Below are 15,661 nucleotides of genomic sequence, written 5' to 3' on the forward strand. Positions count from 1 at the left end.
TGCTTTTAAAGAAATATAGTTACAGCTGAAAACGCTGGTACGAATCATTTGTTTACGCTCTTATTTTTTCGCTCTCACGAGGGATATATATATCTCAAATTTGTGGTGGCAACAATCACAGGTTAATCCTTCGCGTCAGCTGAAGCGGTGCTAACTAAAACGAAAAACGGCGGTAAACTTTGTTTTGACCCACAACTGCTAAAATGCGTTGAAATGATTTGGGAAAAATATAAAAATATAAAAATACGTGTTTTATTGTACATATATTTAGTTCGAAGGCGGAGAGGTACGTCCGACATGTAGGACAAGCCCTATCCACTACATGATGTTAATTTGTATACCCTAAGTCCAATTCGCTCAAATTTCAAAAGAAACTTTGGTTTTCACTGTAAGTTAAAAGCGTTAGGTCTAAAAATTTTCTTTGGCTTTCAAAGTGCTTCGGTACTTTGAATAGCTTTTCAGTTTTTGGATATACAGATTTTAACATTTTTCCCACTTTTTTGCAAGTGCCTTGAAAGCGTTATGCTATTCATCTGAAATCGATTAAATGAGAAACACACTGTCGGTCTGTTCTGGGGAGCGAACAAAAACCTTGGTGGCTTCGGTGATTACATCCGACAGTCGTGGATAGTTCTATACTATTTTTGGATTTTCATAGTTTAAAAGAAAACTTAAAAGTATATAAAAATTAAAAATAATTACCATGCTCCCTACGCTTTCGCGCGTAAGCTCGTTTCGTCACTGGTGCTTGGTCAGTTTCACCATGTAATAAAGAATTCCGATACAACACCAGCGGTTGCCACTCTTCAGCTCTGCTCGATGGCATACCCGGTGATATGCGGCGATCCAAAAAATTCAATATAACCTTTTTATCTTGTTTCAACAATTTGTTATTGAACTCATTTAACACTTCAAGGAATAATAGACGCGTTGGTGGCGCTACTGGATCCTCGGGTACATCGCCAACCGCAAATAGTATACCAGCGCGATGTAAAGCAATAACGGGTTCACGATTTTTAATAGCATCGAAACCAAAAGTCAATGCAAAACGTTTTGCTAATTCTTTGAGATCGGAAAAATCATGTGCATTTTTGAACATTATATCATTTTCAAACTGTTGTTGCAGCTCTTTAAACATGGCAATCAGGCTGAGAAGCAAAGTCAGAGCGAAATTAATTTTGTTTATTTCACGAGCCTTACCAAGTGTAGCTTTTATAATATCGCCATACTCATTGTAACACTGGAAATATACAAAAAAAATTTTAATTAAAAAAATGTCTTAGTACATACTATTTCGAGAAGAGTATTCAAACAAATAAAAGCAAGCGTTTGCTATTTTATGGAGTTTCACGTTCCGGGAAAAATTTGAAAAATAGTCTTCAGGCATACAGTGAGGTGTCTACAACATTGGTGATTTCTTACAAGCTTGCTTTTTTTTTTTTTTTTTTTGGAATTTGGTTGCATTTCTTATATTTGAAAGTCCCAAATCCAGGTTATTGTCCAAAATATGTAATGATTAATTACTGGATTAACTTTCCAATGTGTATGTGTAACTTTGGCTCCACTAGTACACAAGGGTAATACCATCGAGGCCAGAACCCTGTGTAGCAGCTTTCTATTTGTACTATTTCGCAGTGAGCGTGTCGATAATTAAAAACAATGTAAAATGTATTGATTTTGAGATCCACAGGGCGTTGTAGATGAAATAAATGCAAAATGTATTGCTTGGTGATTTATATATGTGTTTTCTCCTTCATGTCCTTTTTTGAATTCAGCTGTTAGTTTTATGATGAATGCAATGAGGATTGCAGTTGTATGAAGGGTGCAATGACCCTTTGCTTTCTTTGATGATTGCAATGACAATTGCAGTTATTTAATGATTGCAAAGAAAAGTTGCGTTTTGATGAATGCAATGAAGATTGCAGTTTGAAATTCATGTAAAATTGTCTCGAACAAGTTTTATTCATAAAAAAAATATTATTATGAGTAAGGTGGAATCGAGATTTGTGTACAAAAAACATAAAAACATATAAGACGAACACAAAAATATAAACAAAGTAAAAGTTTTAATGTGTATTTATGATAGCTGCTTTTATTATTATTGTTATAGATTTTTTATTTATATTAATTTATTTTTCAAAATGTAAGATCGGCTTTTTGGAGAAAATTTACTAATTGAGTGATTTTGGCGTTGTGTTTGTCTTTAAAGACTTCCTTAAAATTATGTACTTCATTAAAGACATTGAAGGTGACTCTAATGTTGTTCAAAAGTGGACAGAGATTGATGCTCATAGCAATCTGTATCACCGCAGCGACATAGAGACGAGTTTGTAGCTTTGATCTTGACTAAATATTTCCTATTATGTATGTCCGGTTAGAATACGATTTAAGGTTTTGATATCTTTTGGGTTAAATTTAAGATTCTTGAACCAAGCAAAATTTCTCCTAGAAGGGAAGATGGTGGCATACAGATTTTGGTTTGTATTGGAGTAATTTAAAAAATTTTGAAAAGACTGGTCGTATATATAATTCTTGATACGTTTGCAAGCTTCATCTATCGTAAGTTTTACTGTTTTACAAGAGCTGTTTATAATAGCTGATTTGGCTATAGCATCCGCTTTTTCGTTGCCAAATATGTTTTTGTGACTGGGTAACCATCTGATATGTACATTGTTGAAGTTGTGATTTGAAATTATATTAAGAATTTTAGCTGCAATGCTATTAGTAGATGTATGTTTTTTAATGTTTGGCATGCTATTAGGCTATCTGCAAAAATAACGACGGATGAGTAGTTGTTTCGTATTGAAATGTCGATGGCTTCTTCTATTGCGAGTAATTCTCCAAAAGCTGAGGATGATTTAAATGGAATATGGAAAGAGTGTTCGGTGTCTGTGTTAAGTAAATAAATTCCACAGCCTGTTTTATCTTCTCCTACTGAGGCATCTGTATATATTATATTAAAACGTGTACTTCTGTATTCTGCCAGCATTGATGAGTGCTGGTAAAGAATTTCTTCTTTGTGTCATGTTAGATTTGTTAGTATTGGTAGTTTTTTCAAAAATGACAAGGTTGGAGATCGGGGGATTGGGGTGAACCGCATCAATGTCATCAAGGACGTTGGAGAAAGTGTTGTATGCAATTGCGTAACTAGTATTGAGGTGTGAGTTAGATTTTATAGTTTCTGCTATTGGATTGTTAAATGCAATTAGTTTCACTACTTCTTTGGCAACTAGCCATAGGGCTCGTTCATTCGGAAGTAGTTCATTAGCTAAAGCATATATTAATGGTATTGGTGTTGATGGCGTTAGACCTAAACATCTTCTCAAGATTTTGTTTTGTAAGACTTGTATATTATGAAATGATGCATTGGCACTATTTGCAAGTGTGGTGCTGCAATATTCAATCTTTGATCTGACCATTGCTTTGTAGATATTTAATGCCTTTTGTGGGTGTAACCCTGATTTGATGTTGGTAATGTATTTAAAAAGTTTTAAGTTGTTTGAAGATGATTCTATTACTTTTTGATAGTGTGCTTTTGCAGTTAAGGAACTGTTTATGACTCTACCTAAAATTGTTGCTGATTTTGTTTGTTCGAGTGTTGAACCATTTATGGTTACATTGACTTCCTTCGTTGGACCTTTGGTTATATGCATGACTTTAGTTTTGCTAGCATTAAAATTCAGATTAAGAGTGTTGCAATTTGATGCAAAGGAGTTAAGAAAGTTTTGAAGATTGGATTTTGCATTTTCTAATGTAGATCCTAAGGATATGAAAAAGAAATCGTCAGCAAATTGGTATACTTGAATATTTTCATCTTGAAGATCATGGAGTTTGGCAGTGTATATATTAAATAAAAGTGGTGAAAGGCAGCTGCCTTGAGGAAGACCATTGAAAATTTCAGTTGGTTTATCCCCAATTTTGAGAATCCTATAGCTAAGGAAGTTTATTATCCATTCAGTATATAACTTTTCTAAGCCGATATCAAAAAGTTGATCTTTTAAAATATTTATATTCACACAGTTACATGCATTTGAAATGTCAGTTGTGCAAAAAATTATATGTTTATTATCACTTTTGAGTAGAGTGATTTGATGTATTATGTGATTTAAACAGGTTGATGTGGACATGTTTTTCCTGTAGGCAAAGGTTGTGGGTGCGAGTATTTTGTTGTTTTCAATGTATAAGTTAATTCTATCTTTAAGACAGGAATTGATTATTTTAAGAAAAACTGTTATTAAGGCTATTGACCTGAAATTTTCAAAATTGTTGAGATCTTTACCTTTTTTGGGTATAGGTACTACTTTAATTTGTCTCCAGTGTTCTGGAATGGTATTAGAAATAAAAATGTCATTCAAACATGTTTTGATGTTGTTTAAGGTTTTATCAGGAAGTGATCTTAACATCCTGTACGATATTTCATCAGCACCGGCTGCTGAGTTTATGTTCTTTTTGAAAAGTGTTTCTTTTATTTCCTCAAATGAAAACGTGAGATTGGTATTTGGTTCTACTTCATTGTTAAGAGGTAGTCTTTGAACCTGAACTGGTACTTGTTGATTAAGCATATTTAAAAAATTTTGGTTGTTGGCTTCATTCCACATGCCTACTTCTATTTGATTAAAATCTCCCCTTAATGACTTGACAAAGCGCCAAGATTTCTTTCATATATTGGTATTTATTTCTTCTGTTTTTTTCTTGAAATTTTCTTTTTTGGCCTTTTTAACTGCCTTTTTCCATTTCTTTCTCTCAGCTATCATATTATCCATATTTTCCGGACTCGGTAAAGCTTTTACTTTCTGATTTGCTATTCTGAGAAAGCGATAGCTCTTGTCAAGACTTTCGTTCCACCAAGGTTTTGGTTTTCTGGTGTTATCAATCGTGTAAGTTGCTTTTCTAATTTCATCTTGGATTTTGTTTTCTAAGTCCATGATTGTAGTATAATTTTCAAGACCTTTCTAAAGATTGTAAAAGTTTATTTCTAGCTAGAAATACCGATTTTTTGATTGAACAATGGTCAGTTTCAATTAAGATAGGTATATGGTGACTGCCTCCTATTCGTGTTATGTCAACTTTCCAGGAGCAGTGAAAGGTGCTGTTTATAAAAGAAAGATCTAGCACTGACGTGTTCATGGTGCGTGGATCTATTAAGAAGGTATGATTGCCATTATTTAAATGATGAAAATTGGATTCTTGAATCATACTAACCAAATGTTTACCCTTATAGTTGTCAATTCTATCACCAAACAAGGTAGCTCTTGCGTTGAAATCCCCAAGAATGAAGGTGTTTGAAAAAGGTTCTAGAAATTCCAAAAGTCTGTGAATTTCTGATTTAAAATTTCCTATAGTGATATTAGGAGGAAGGTAAATTGAAACTATTGTGATATTAGGTTGAAGATTTGATGTTGTTATTATTAAAATATCATAGTCGGTATTGTAAGTTATTTTTTTGAATTTGATATATTTCCTAAGGGCAGTGGCAACGCCACCGTACCCATCGTTTCTATGTTTTTTAATAATATTAAAATTTAAAAGTTTTCTATGTGTTGATTTTGTTGAAAAGAAAATTTCGCTAAAAGTTGCAATTTCTATATTATACGTGTTTATATAATAATCTATTGTATCTATATTTTCCTTAAGGCTTTGACAATTATATTGCATCATCTTCATGATTAGAATAAGAAGAGTTTAAAGATTGTACGTTAGAATTTTCGCGACTCATTACGAGAGCCTCGAAAGTGTTTTTGATTTTTTGAATTTCTTGTAAGGTACCAGAGCTACCTTGTTGTTGTGAGAGTTTTTGAGTGATATTGATAATTTCACTCATTAGTTTTTCATATTGTGTAACCAAGTTTTTTTGGTAATGAAAAGAGTTAAAAACAGGAATGATTTGTGGTTTTGGATTTACCGTTTTGTAATTTTCCCTTTTTGGTTTAGCCGGACTGAATCCTTCAAAAATAGCTGAAGCGATTGTTTTTGCCGATTTGTCTGGTACAGCGACTGTTACCAGATATTTAGTCATGTCGCAAATCATGGTAAGTGCGAACTTGTTACCATATTTGGACTCAGGTAGGGGTCCTATTGTGTCAATTACTAGTATATCAAATGGTTTACAAGGAGTTGATGTTAAACCAAGTTTTTCTTTTGTTGTAGGTTTAACCCTGTTTAAGAGACAATCCTTACAATTTTTGATATATTTCGATATATCACGAGTCATGTTCTTCCAATAAAATTTTGTTCGCAATTTTGCGTAAAGTCTTTTCATTCCGCAATGTCCACCGGAAATGGGATCATTATGGTAAATTTTCATAAGTTTTAATTGTGTATCTTCATCTGTTACTGTCTCCACTGGATCTGTTAATATAATTTCTAATGATTTTAAAATTTTATTTCCAATATTTTTGAAATTTGTAATAGTGTAATGTTCGAACATAATATCGTTTTTAGGCCATTCAATTTGCTTAATTTTGCGTTTGCCGGCTTCTGATTCAAGCCTCGAAAGTAATTTCTCTAAAGTCATTATTTCGTTAACAAGCTCAAAACTAAGTAACTCGAGTTTCTTATGTTTAATATGCGCAAAAATTCTTAAACTTGTTGTTTTATTATTTTTATCGTACGTAATTGCAGATCTTATTCGTGGAACTTTTTTCGAAAAATTAAATGAAAATTTGTCGTAGCCATGTAAAGTAAGTTGTTTTTCATCGTTTTTGTCTGTTTTCCTATGTAAATTTTTGTCGTTTGCCTTTTTTGTCATGGCTCTTGTCTGTACTGCCAAAATTTGTTTGTTAGCTTCTTTAATCTCATCGATTGTTATACGCGATAGTGCATCAGCACAAACGTTTGATTTACCTTTTATATATACAATAGTAAAGTTATATTCAGATAGTTCCAGTCTTATTCTTGAAAGTTTTGAAGATGGGTCTTTCATATTGAATAAGTATACTAGAGGTCTATGATCTGACTTTACAATGAAATGGGTGCCATAAACGTATGGTCGAAATTGCTTGATTGCAAAGTAAATAGCTAAAAGCTCTAATTCTATAATGGGCTTTTTCTGTTCGGCTTTATTAAATGCTTTAGAAGCGAAACAAATTGGTAAATCACTACCTTGTAAAAAATAGCGCCACATCCAGTTGTGGAAGCATCAACTGTAATAATGAATTGTTTAGTATATGGATATTGAAGTAATTTTGGTGAAAGTAACGCTGCTTTCTAAGATAAAAATGCTCTTTCGCACTCTACATCCCATACAAATTCAACTCTTTTCCTGCTTAATCGGTTCAGAGGCGCTGCCAGAGACGCAAAGTTAGGTATAAACCGTCTGTAATAGTTTGCAAACGCGACAAATCGTCGTACCGCGTCTTTGTATACTTTTTAATCGCGTTTATCTTAGAGTCGTCTGGCAACAAACCTTTGGCTGAACATTTATGACCTAAAAATGTAACTTCTGGTCGTAAAAAGTTGCATTTATTTGGGTTAAGTTTGAGATTAAAAGATCTACAAGTATCGAAGACTTTTGAAAGATTTTTAATGTGGTGTGCTTCGCTACACCCTATGACGATAATATCGTCGACGTACAAAAATGCGACATTGGGTGGTATGCCCGAAAAAGCTATGGTCATCATTCGCGAGAATGAATTAGGTGCTATATTTAAGCCGAATGGAAGCACTTTCCATCTAAATGCGCCACGGTCAGTGCTGAAAGACGTAATGTCACGAGAGTCAGGATGCAAGGGGATTTGATGAAATCCTGAAAAAAGATCTAATGTGGAAAAATATTTTGCTCTACCGAGATTGTCTAAAATATCGTCAACTCTAGCTAGTGGGAATTTATCAGCAATGAGTTTTTTGTTTACTGCGCGAAAATCTACGCACATACGATATGCTTTTTGACCATTGGTATCTTTCTTTGGGACTACAATCAAAGGACTATTGTAATTCGAATAACTAGGTTCAATCAAATCATTGTCTAACAATTTATTTACTTGTCGATTTATTTCTTCGCGTTGAGAGTATGGCAATCTATAGTTTTTAACATATACCGGATCGTTGTCTGTCAATCTTAGTTTTTGCTCGTAAAAGTTATTTAAAGTCATTTTGTCCGTGTCAAGAGCGAAAATGTCGGCATAATCTATGCAAAGGTCAATTAATTTACTATGAGCATGTTGAGGTATTTGATTTTTCAAAATCGAAATTAGTTTTTTGGTACGTTTGTCTTCTGTTTCTGTCTTGTTAATTGTATAAACATTGTAGTTTGAAAGTTTTTCTGTCCCAATACTTTCTCTTTTGAAATACTTTATATCATCTGTGGTATTTATGACTTTAATTATTGGGTTACTGGAATTAACAATGCACCTAGCTGTGAAAACACCTCTTTCAAATTCCTGCGAGTCTACGAAAAGTGGTTCGGGTGAATCTCCTAAATCAAAAAGTCTGAATATTTCACATCTTGAATGATACAACTGTCGCTTTCTGTTCCGTGTAGGATTGGTATCGCGACTTTTTCATTACCTACCCAAAAGGAAATACTATTTCTTTCATAATTAATAATGCATTTGTTAATTTTCAGAAAATCTTTACCCAGTATGCCATCGGATGGAATATTAAAATCTTCATTTACTACATGTAAAGTATGTTTAATAGAAAAGTTTGAAAATTTTAAATTTGCTGTAATTTTACCTAAAGTGGAAACTGAATTGGAAGTGACACCGGTAATGTTAATAATGTCGTTCGTATTTAAGGAAATGTTACTGTCTAGACATGATATTTTTATTAAGGAAATGTCGGCTTGAGTGTCTACTAGGAAAGAACAAAATTTTTGTGACTCGTTTAGTTGTAATTCTATGAAATCTGAGTAATTTAAATTTAAACAAAAGATGCCTATTGGTGAGGGAAGTTCGCTTACTGGTTTAGTTCGTCCTCCCTCAGTGTTCGCTCCTGAGGGGCGCTGGCGTTTAAAGCGCGAACGTTTGCGTTTCGACCTCTACCATTGGCTGATCTCGAATTGTTACCTCTATTGTTACCATTATTTGTATTTGAATTGGAATTTGTAATTGGACGCGTATTATTACTGTTCTTATTCTGGTATCTATTTCCGTTATAATTTCTATATCTTTGATTATTGTTACCGTTATAGTTACTATTGTATGAAAATGAATCATTGTTTCTATAACCAGTATAGCCACGGTTTGGGTAAAAACCTCGATAACTACCACGTGAATTTCTAAATGTACTGTTACCACGTGATCGAAAAGCTAAAACCTGACGCTCAGTTACTTCATTGTTTTGTTCTACAATTAATTTTGCTACCACGTCTTTCGGATCAGTAAATGCTGTTGAGGCTAGAATGGTTTTTACTAAATTTGATTTTGCATTTAGACGACACACGTTAACAGTTTGTTCGACTGCCATTTGATGAGCTTTCGTTTGAGTGATCCCTTCAATAATAAGAGAACGCTCAAGTGAGTCAGCTAAATCTTCAACTTTTTTGGCAAAATCTGCATAATTGTTACCGTTAACACGCAAAGCTGCAATTCTCCCTGCTACAACTTTCGAGTTGTCTGGTTTTATCCTATTACGTAGAGCTGGTTTAATTTCATTGACTGTAGTTACTTGTGTTGGTATTGCTTCACGAGCTTTACCCTCTAATTTTGATTTTAAGAACGCTATAAAAGTATCGGTTAAATCTGCAGTAGCGAATTGTTCGAGTAATGCAATTTTGTCTATGAAAGAATCAAGTGCTAGTGGATCACCACTGTAGTTTTCTCTAATAGAATTAGCACATGTGTTAATAAAAATTCTCTTTTCCTCAGGTGTTGTCATGATTTGATCGTTAAGATCTGGAGCTGAATTAGCAGAAGATGAGGCCACGTTTGTACTAATTGGATCGTTAAGATCTGGGTTTACGTTAGTAGAAGGGTTAAATAAGTTTGTACTATTTGGGTCGGTAGGATCTGATTTTAACGTAGAAGAAGTTAAAATTTCACTATTTGAATCGTTAGAATTTGAAGTTAAATTAGAAGTTAAATTTTTAATGGAAGAATTTTCGAAGCCTGGAAAATCTGTTGATAAAGAGAATCTATTTTCCTGGTTTGTGACTTTTTCGGTCGAAGATGAAGCTAAACTTTCGTAGCTTGAGCCTGATTTATCTGAATCGGATTCTGAATCTGAAGTTTTTTGCACTTGTCTACCACTTCTAAGGTTGTACATATGAAATTACTAAAGCACTTGTTTGAATTTATATTTGAAGTTAAATTGTTGAGGAAAAAGAGCGAAGGAAAAAAAATTAAAGAAATATTTAACAATTTATTAGAAGAATTAATTGAAACTGCAGTAAATTTTTATGAAAAATTTGTAAAAAGTAATTGAATTCAAAATGGCTCAAAAGTATGTAAGTATTAATTGGTAAAAGTCTTAAAATGTACTCACGGACGCACCGCTTTATTCAAAAAAATCTCAATTTGGTTTTTCACGGAACCACCGCATGTATTAAAAATTGAATTGGTTTTTCACGGAACCACCGCATGTAATAAAAATTGAATTAGTTTTTCACGGAACCACCGCATGTAATAAACAAAATCTTAATTGGTTTTTAACGGAACCACCGCATATTGTCAAAAAAAATTACTTGGTTTTTAACTTAACCCACCGTATGTATCAAAAAAATTAATTGGTTTTTTCGAAAACCACCCTAATATCAAAATCCAAAATTGATATGCTATTGAAACAATCCAAGTTAATTATATGAAAAGCGAATGCATTGCATTTAATTGTAATTAAAATGTTTTATATAAGTATATATGTTTGAAGAAAAAGACCCGTAAGCAATAATAATTTTAAATACATACATATATATACTTAATTGTCGCTGCTGCTAGTTTCCGTTACTGCTGCTGCTGCGCTGGCAGACCTGAATCGCTGCTGGTGTTGTTGGTGCCACTGGTGGTGGTGACAAAATGGCGTTCTATTTGGTGGAATGGTTTTCGTGATCCGTTATGCGTGGCGTGGCGTGATGTGAGTGCCGTTAGGTACAGACCCGCTGGTATTACCAAGCTAATACTTTAATTTGGTCGATTAGATTTAGAAATTATAGTTTTAATGAAATTTATTTTAGAAATTAGTAGTTTGGTTAAATTAGGTTTAGGAATTACAGATTTATTTAATTGTATTTAGAAGTTGTAGTTTTAATTTAATTTAGAAAATTTGTTAAGTTTGCTTTAAAAATTGTTGTTACATATATTGAATTTGGTTTAGAATTGTAGCTTTTGATTTAAAAAAATTATGAAATTAAATTTAGAAGTTATATTTTTATTAAATTTGATTTAGAAATTGTAGATTTAGTGAATTTGATTAGGAAAATTATTAAATTTGTGTTGAAAATCGTAGTTTTATTAAATTTGAAATTGGAAAAGTGTTAAATTTGTTTTTTTTTTTTTTTTTGTTGGTTAAATTAGATTTTGAAATTGGGGTTTTATTAAATTTGAATTAAATTTGGATGAAAATTGTAGTTTTAATGATTTGGCTTAGGAAATTGTTAAATTTGGTTTAGAAATTGTATTTTAGTTTATTTAATTTGATATTGAGAATTGCAATTTAGCTTTATTAAATCTGATGTGAAAATTGTATTTTATTTTTATTAAATTTGATATTAAGCACCACGCACTTTATCCTTGCTTTCGCACACCACGCACATTATCTTTTCACCGCTAGCCAAAGACTATACTTATTTAAAAAAATTTTCCACACTCACCACCAGTCCTTCGTCGAAAATCCGGTTGCCGTCCTGTCACGGTCGCCATATAAGATAACTACGGTTATCTTCTGCTACCCAAGAATTAGGTGGAGATTCATGTCGTACCCGGCCATGCACACACAAATATTATCGAAAAATAAGTGGGGTTACCTTCTACCCTTTAGGTTAGCGCGGAGGGCGCCGCCACCAAACTGTTGGTTCTGTAGAGTTTATGATGATTGTCTGGGCGGTCTTTTCCGCCAGGTACACATTAGAAATTAATTAAAACTCTACTTTTTTTTATTTTAAAATGTATCTGGTTCATTCTTACATACTACATTACAATATCTCATGACGTATTATGTTTATGTTTTATTCATTCTGTTTTAATATTCACAATTAAATATCATTGTGAGTAACAATGTTGAGATGTTGCCAGATGATTATTAAAAAGTTAATTTGGGGGATTTTATCCTCACAACTATAGAGATATATGATTTTTTAGTTAAATGCCTATTTATATATTTATTTGTGTCTAAAATGTAATTATCCTGCACTAAAACAGGAAAATATTCTTCATCTTCACTTAATATATCAAAACGATTTGTATTTCTTGGGAAGTATTTGTCTAACACTTCCTTTCTGGACAATTTTTTAACCGTTTTGATGCGGTTCACCTCCAACTCCTTTTGCCAATGTGGGCAATTATTTTTATTTTTGGCTGTATGTCCCTCCCTGCCACAGAGAATGCAGGTGTTATTGTTACATTCGCCATTCTTACACTCACCTTTTCCGCATTGAAGGCATCTTTCTTTGGATTTGCATCCAAATTTGGTGTGTCCTAATATGCCACATTTGCTACATTGTCTCAATGTAGGTACGTAAAACTCGACTGTTAGGCGAGTATATTCGAAAAGGATTTCTTTGGAAATTTCATTTCCCATAAAACCTATCTTTAAAGTGGATGTTGGTATGTAGGAATAGCTATTGGGGTCTTTGCGCGTGAAGCGCTGTACTGATACTATAGGTACCGAAGAGATTGAATTTTTGAGTACATCATATTCTGTGTAGCTTTGTGGAACCCCACGTACTACTCCATATATTTCCAGTGCAGTCCTGGGAATGAAAGGTTTTAGTCCACGTTTTCTTACTCTATCATCGATTATGAAGCTATTTACTGCATATGTGGTTTTGAAGAATACTTTATAAAGGGATTTTCCTATTGAATATATTAAGTCAAGATCTTTAATGCGCAAATTCTTTATTTGGCTGTATAAAGTTAAGCCACTCGTTACTTTTTCATTTTTCATGTCGTGACACTCTGTGGTGTCCACAAGTACAAAAATTTCTCCGCGAAAATTTGGCGGGATGTTATTGTTGGTTTTACCGCTTCTTTTTTTTCTTATTTTGACTGAACTTTTCCAGCCAAATTGGAATTCACCGTTATGTTTGCTGTATCATTTGCTGTCTCCATGTTGCTGCTTTGTACAGTTACATCGGTTGCTAATTGGTCATTTTCCATTTTTTTCATTTCCACTAAACCATTTGGTGATAATGCATAAAAACCTGTTGCATTGGTGTTCTCCAATATTTTAGGCTTTTTTGCCGTAGTGGCTTTGTCTTTATCTTCACTAGAAAGTGACGCCACCGACTTTTGTGCCGGTGACGCCATTTTCCGTCTAAACGCACTTCATTCCTCTTTTTTGAAGGCAATATGCAGCCTTTTTTTCCACAACACTTTAGAAATGATTTGTCGACAGTGCTTAAGGCACTTAATGCCGTTTTATTTTGAACAAAAATTTCACAAATTTCTTTAAGGGACGCCAAAATCACTCACCTGATTGCAGCTTTTGTTATTTCTGAAAATTGCATTAATTAATGCGTTTATATTTAAAATCAAAATTTCCGTTAGATTAGCACAGAACACTAAAATGTTTAATCACAAAAAAAAATGCGCGCTCGAGACCACACAGACTCGTGTCCAAAATCGGAAACTTGAACAACCTTGCTTGAAAAAAAACGGTTCAACTAGCTAAACAATTTCTTGATGGCGGAACCATACAGGTTGCTAAAGAAAGTCAGGGGCCAAATCGCAACATCCGTGATCGTATAACTCGTCACGTAAAAACATGATTTTCGGATTATGACATACGTGTACGTACTCGATCGTAATTTTGGATCGCAACATACGTGGCGAGTGAGTGATCGTACACGTTACGTTCCACTTTCATTCGAACACAAACTGACGATCGTATACACACAAATGTCATTGAAAATGGAAGAAAATTGTTAAAATAGATGAATAAATAAAATATAATAACAAATCTGAAACTCTTATTATTGACAAGGGTTGAATTCAACAAGCTTAATCCAAGCCAAAAGGAAATATTCGCGGAATTCATGGCGAGACACCCGCTTTGGTATCGGCTTTCTTCAAATTTAACTTCAACAGAAAGTAACTAAAAGCTTCTTAAGTTAACCGTAATCTCTTCAAGAAACTGCAATAATTTTTTTACAAAGAAATAATACATAAGTAAAAGATATGTTTACGTTTCGTCGATAAGTCCCAAGGGTTACTGACGCTCTTCGGACTATCTTTTCATCGCCTTCGCTATTACTGGAGCTCAAACAAAACAATAAAATTGGGTCCACCGCAATTATTTACTTTTTTTTATATTTTTGGTAAGAACAATTTTTGTTGTTATATCGGCCTACTGATTTGTAAGATCGCGAGTTTGAATCGAGCTCAAGGCCTAACAATAATTATTTTATCATTATTATTGTTATAATATATTTTTTCTTAATTTAAAAATTAAATTTTCAATTAAGAAAAAATATATTATAACAATAATAATGATAAAATAATTATTGTTAGGCCTTGAGCTCGATTCAAACTCGCGACCTATTTTTGGTAAGCAAATTGATAGTTCAAAATCTATTGTGATCTGAAAATGCAATCCAACCTAATGTGGATCCTAAAATTTATTGTGAATTGAAAAGAAATTACGCTCCGTTTGCTATCGTATGTTATAATCCCATTTTGTTTATACGTTTGACGTATCACGTAATTTTCTTTCGTATGGTTGCCGATCCGTGATCGATTCGAGCCCTGCTTATTGGTACTTTTGATCTGCTTTTACACTTCAATTTCTTGGGCGCTGTGTTTTTGACACTAAACCAGAGAAGTACAAAAAATACAGGGAATGTGTGTGTTTGTTTGTATGAATGTCACCCATTGTGAATTCTTACAAATGAAACAAGCTGACAGGAAGAATGGCTGTCGCAAATGGCCGGAGAATGGAAGAAAGTGCCTATGTTAAAAGAGACTACATATTATTATTCGTTTAAAAAATATAATAGCAGGCAGTCAACCAAATATAAAATATATAAATAATTCAATATTCCAGTCGTCTACAAAAATCTTTGAAAAACACTATAGAGCAAATCGTTTTAAGTAATCCAACTATGACTTAACAGGTAATCCAGGCTGCTTACTAATGTGACCTTTTTTTCAAACATTCGCCACTTGTGTGAATGCACAATGATTTCACCCTTCCGCCACGCTGTTATTTTCGTTTATCTGCATATTTGTTTGTACATTTCATCGCTCGTTCACAATAGTGCCCTTTTTTGGTCTCCTGTTGCTTAAGCGATTTCATCTCAAACCGCTTAGCCAACTCCCCTAGCTTACTTTGTGTTTTTGCTTTCTATGCATTTCCCTAATCTATCTAGAGTTTTATTTCAGCTAGCTTGCAAAGAAATTCAACTGTTATTGGGCTGCCATTAACTACCCATAAATGATCCCGAAATTGAAAGTATAGAAAATAGTCCATTAATAATTACAAGTAAGGAAGGCTAAGTTCGGGTGTAACCGAACATTACATACTCAGCTGAGAACTTTGGTGACAAAATATGGGAAAATCACAATGTAGGAAA

The 15,661-nt window shown here is 33.3% G+C and overlaps 1 protein-coding gene across 3 annotated transcripts in view; it reads right to left on the reverse strand.

Annotated features, from left to right (window-relative positions):
- The window catches only part of SA1 (stromal antigen), a 51,641-nt gene that overhangs the window by 1,304 nt on the left and 34,676 nt on the right, over positions 1-15,661 (reverse strand). For 2 of the 3 annotated variants that reach the window (XM_067788562.1, XM_067788560.1), the window contains exon 11: positions 703-1,240. In XM_067788562.1, coding sequence (XP_067644663.1) covers positions 703-1,240 — 538 coding nt within the window. Of the gene's footprint in view, positions 1-702; positions 1,241-14,652; positions 15,037-15,661 lie in introns of those variants that run through there. The other variant, XM_067788563.1, reaches the window with a different exon arrangement.

The sequence above is a fragment of the Eurosta solidaginis genome, chromosome 5, assembly GCF_040869045.1.
Source record: "Eurosta solidaginis isolate ZX-2024a chromosome 5, ASM4086904v1, whole genome shotgun sequence".
In the NCBI taxonomy this organism is placed as follows: domain Eukaryota; kingdom Metazoa; phylum Arthropoda; class Insecta; order Diptera; family Tephritidae; genus Eurosta; species Eurosta solidaginis.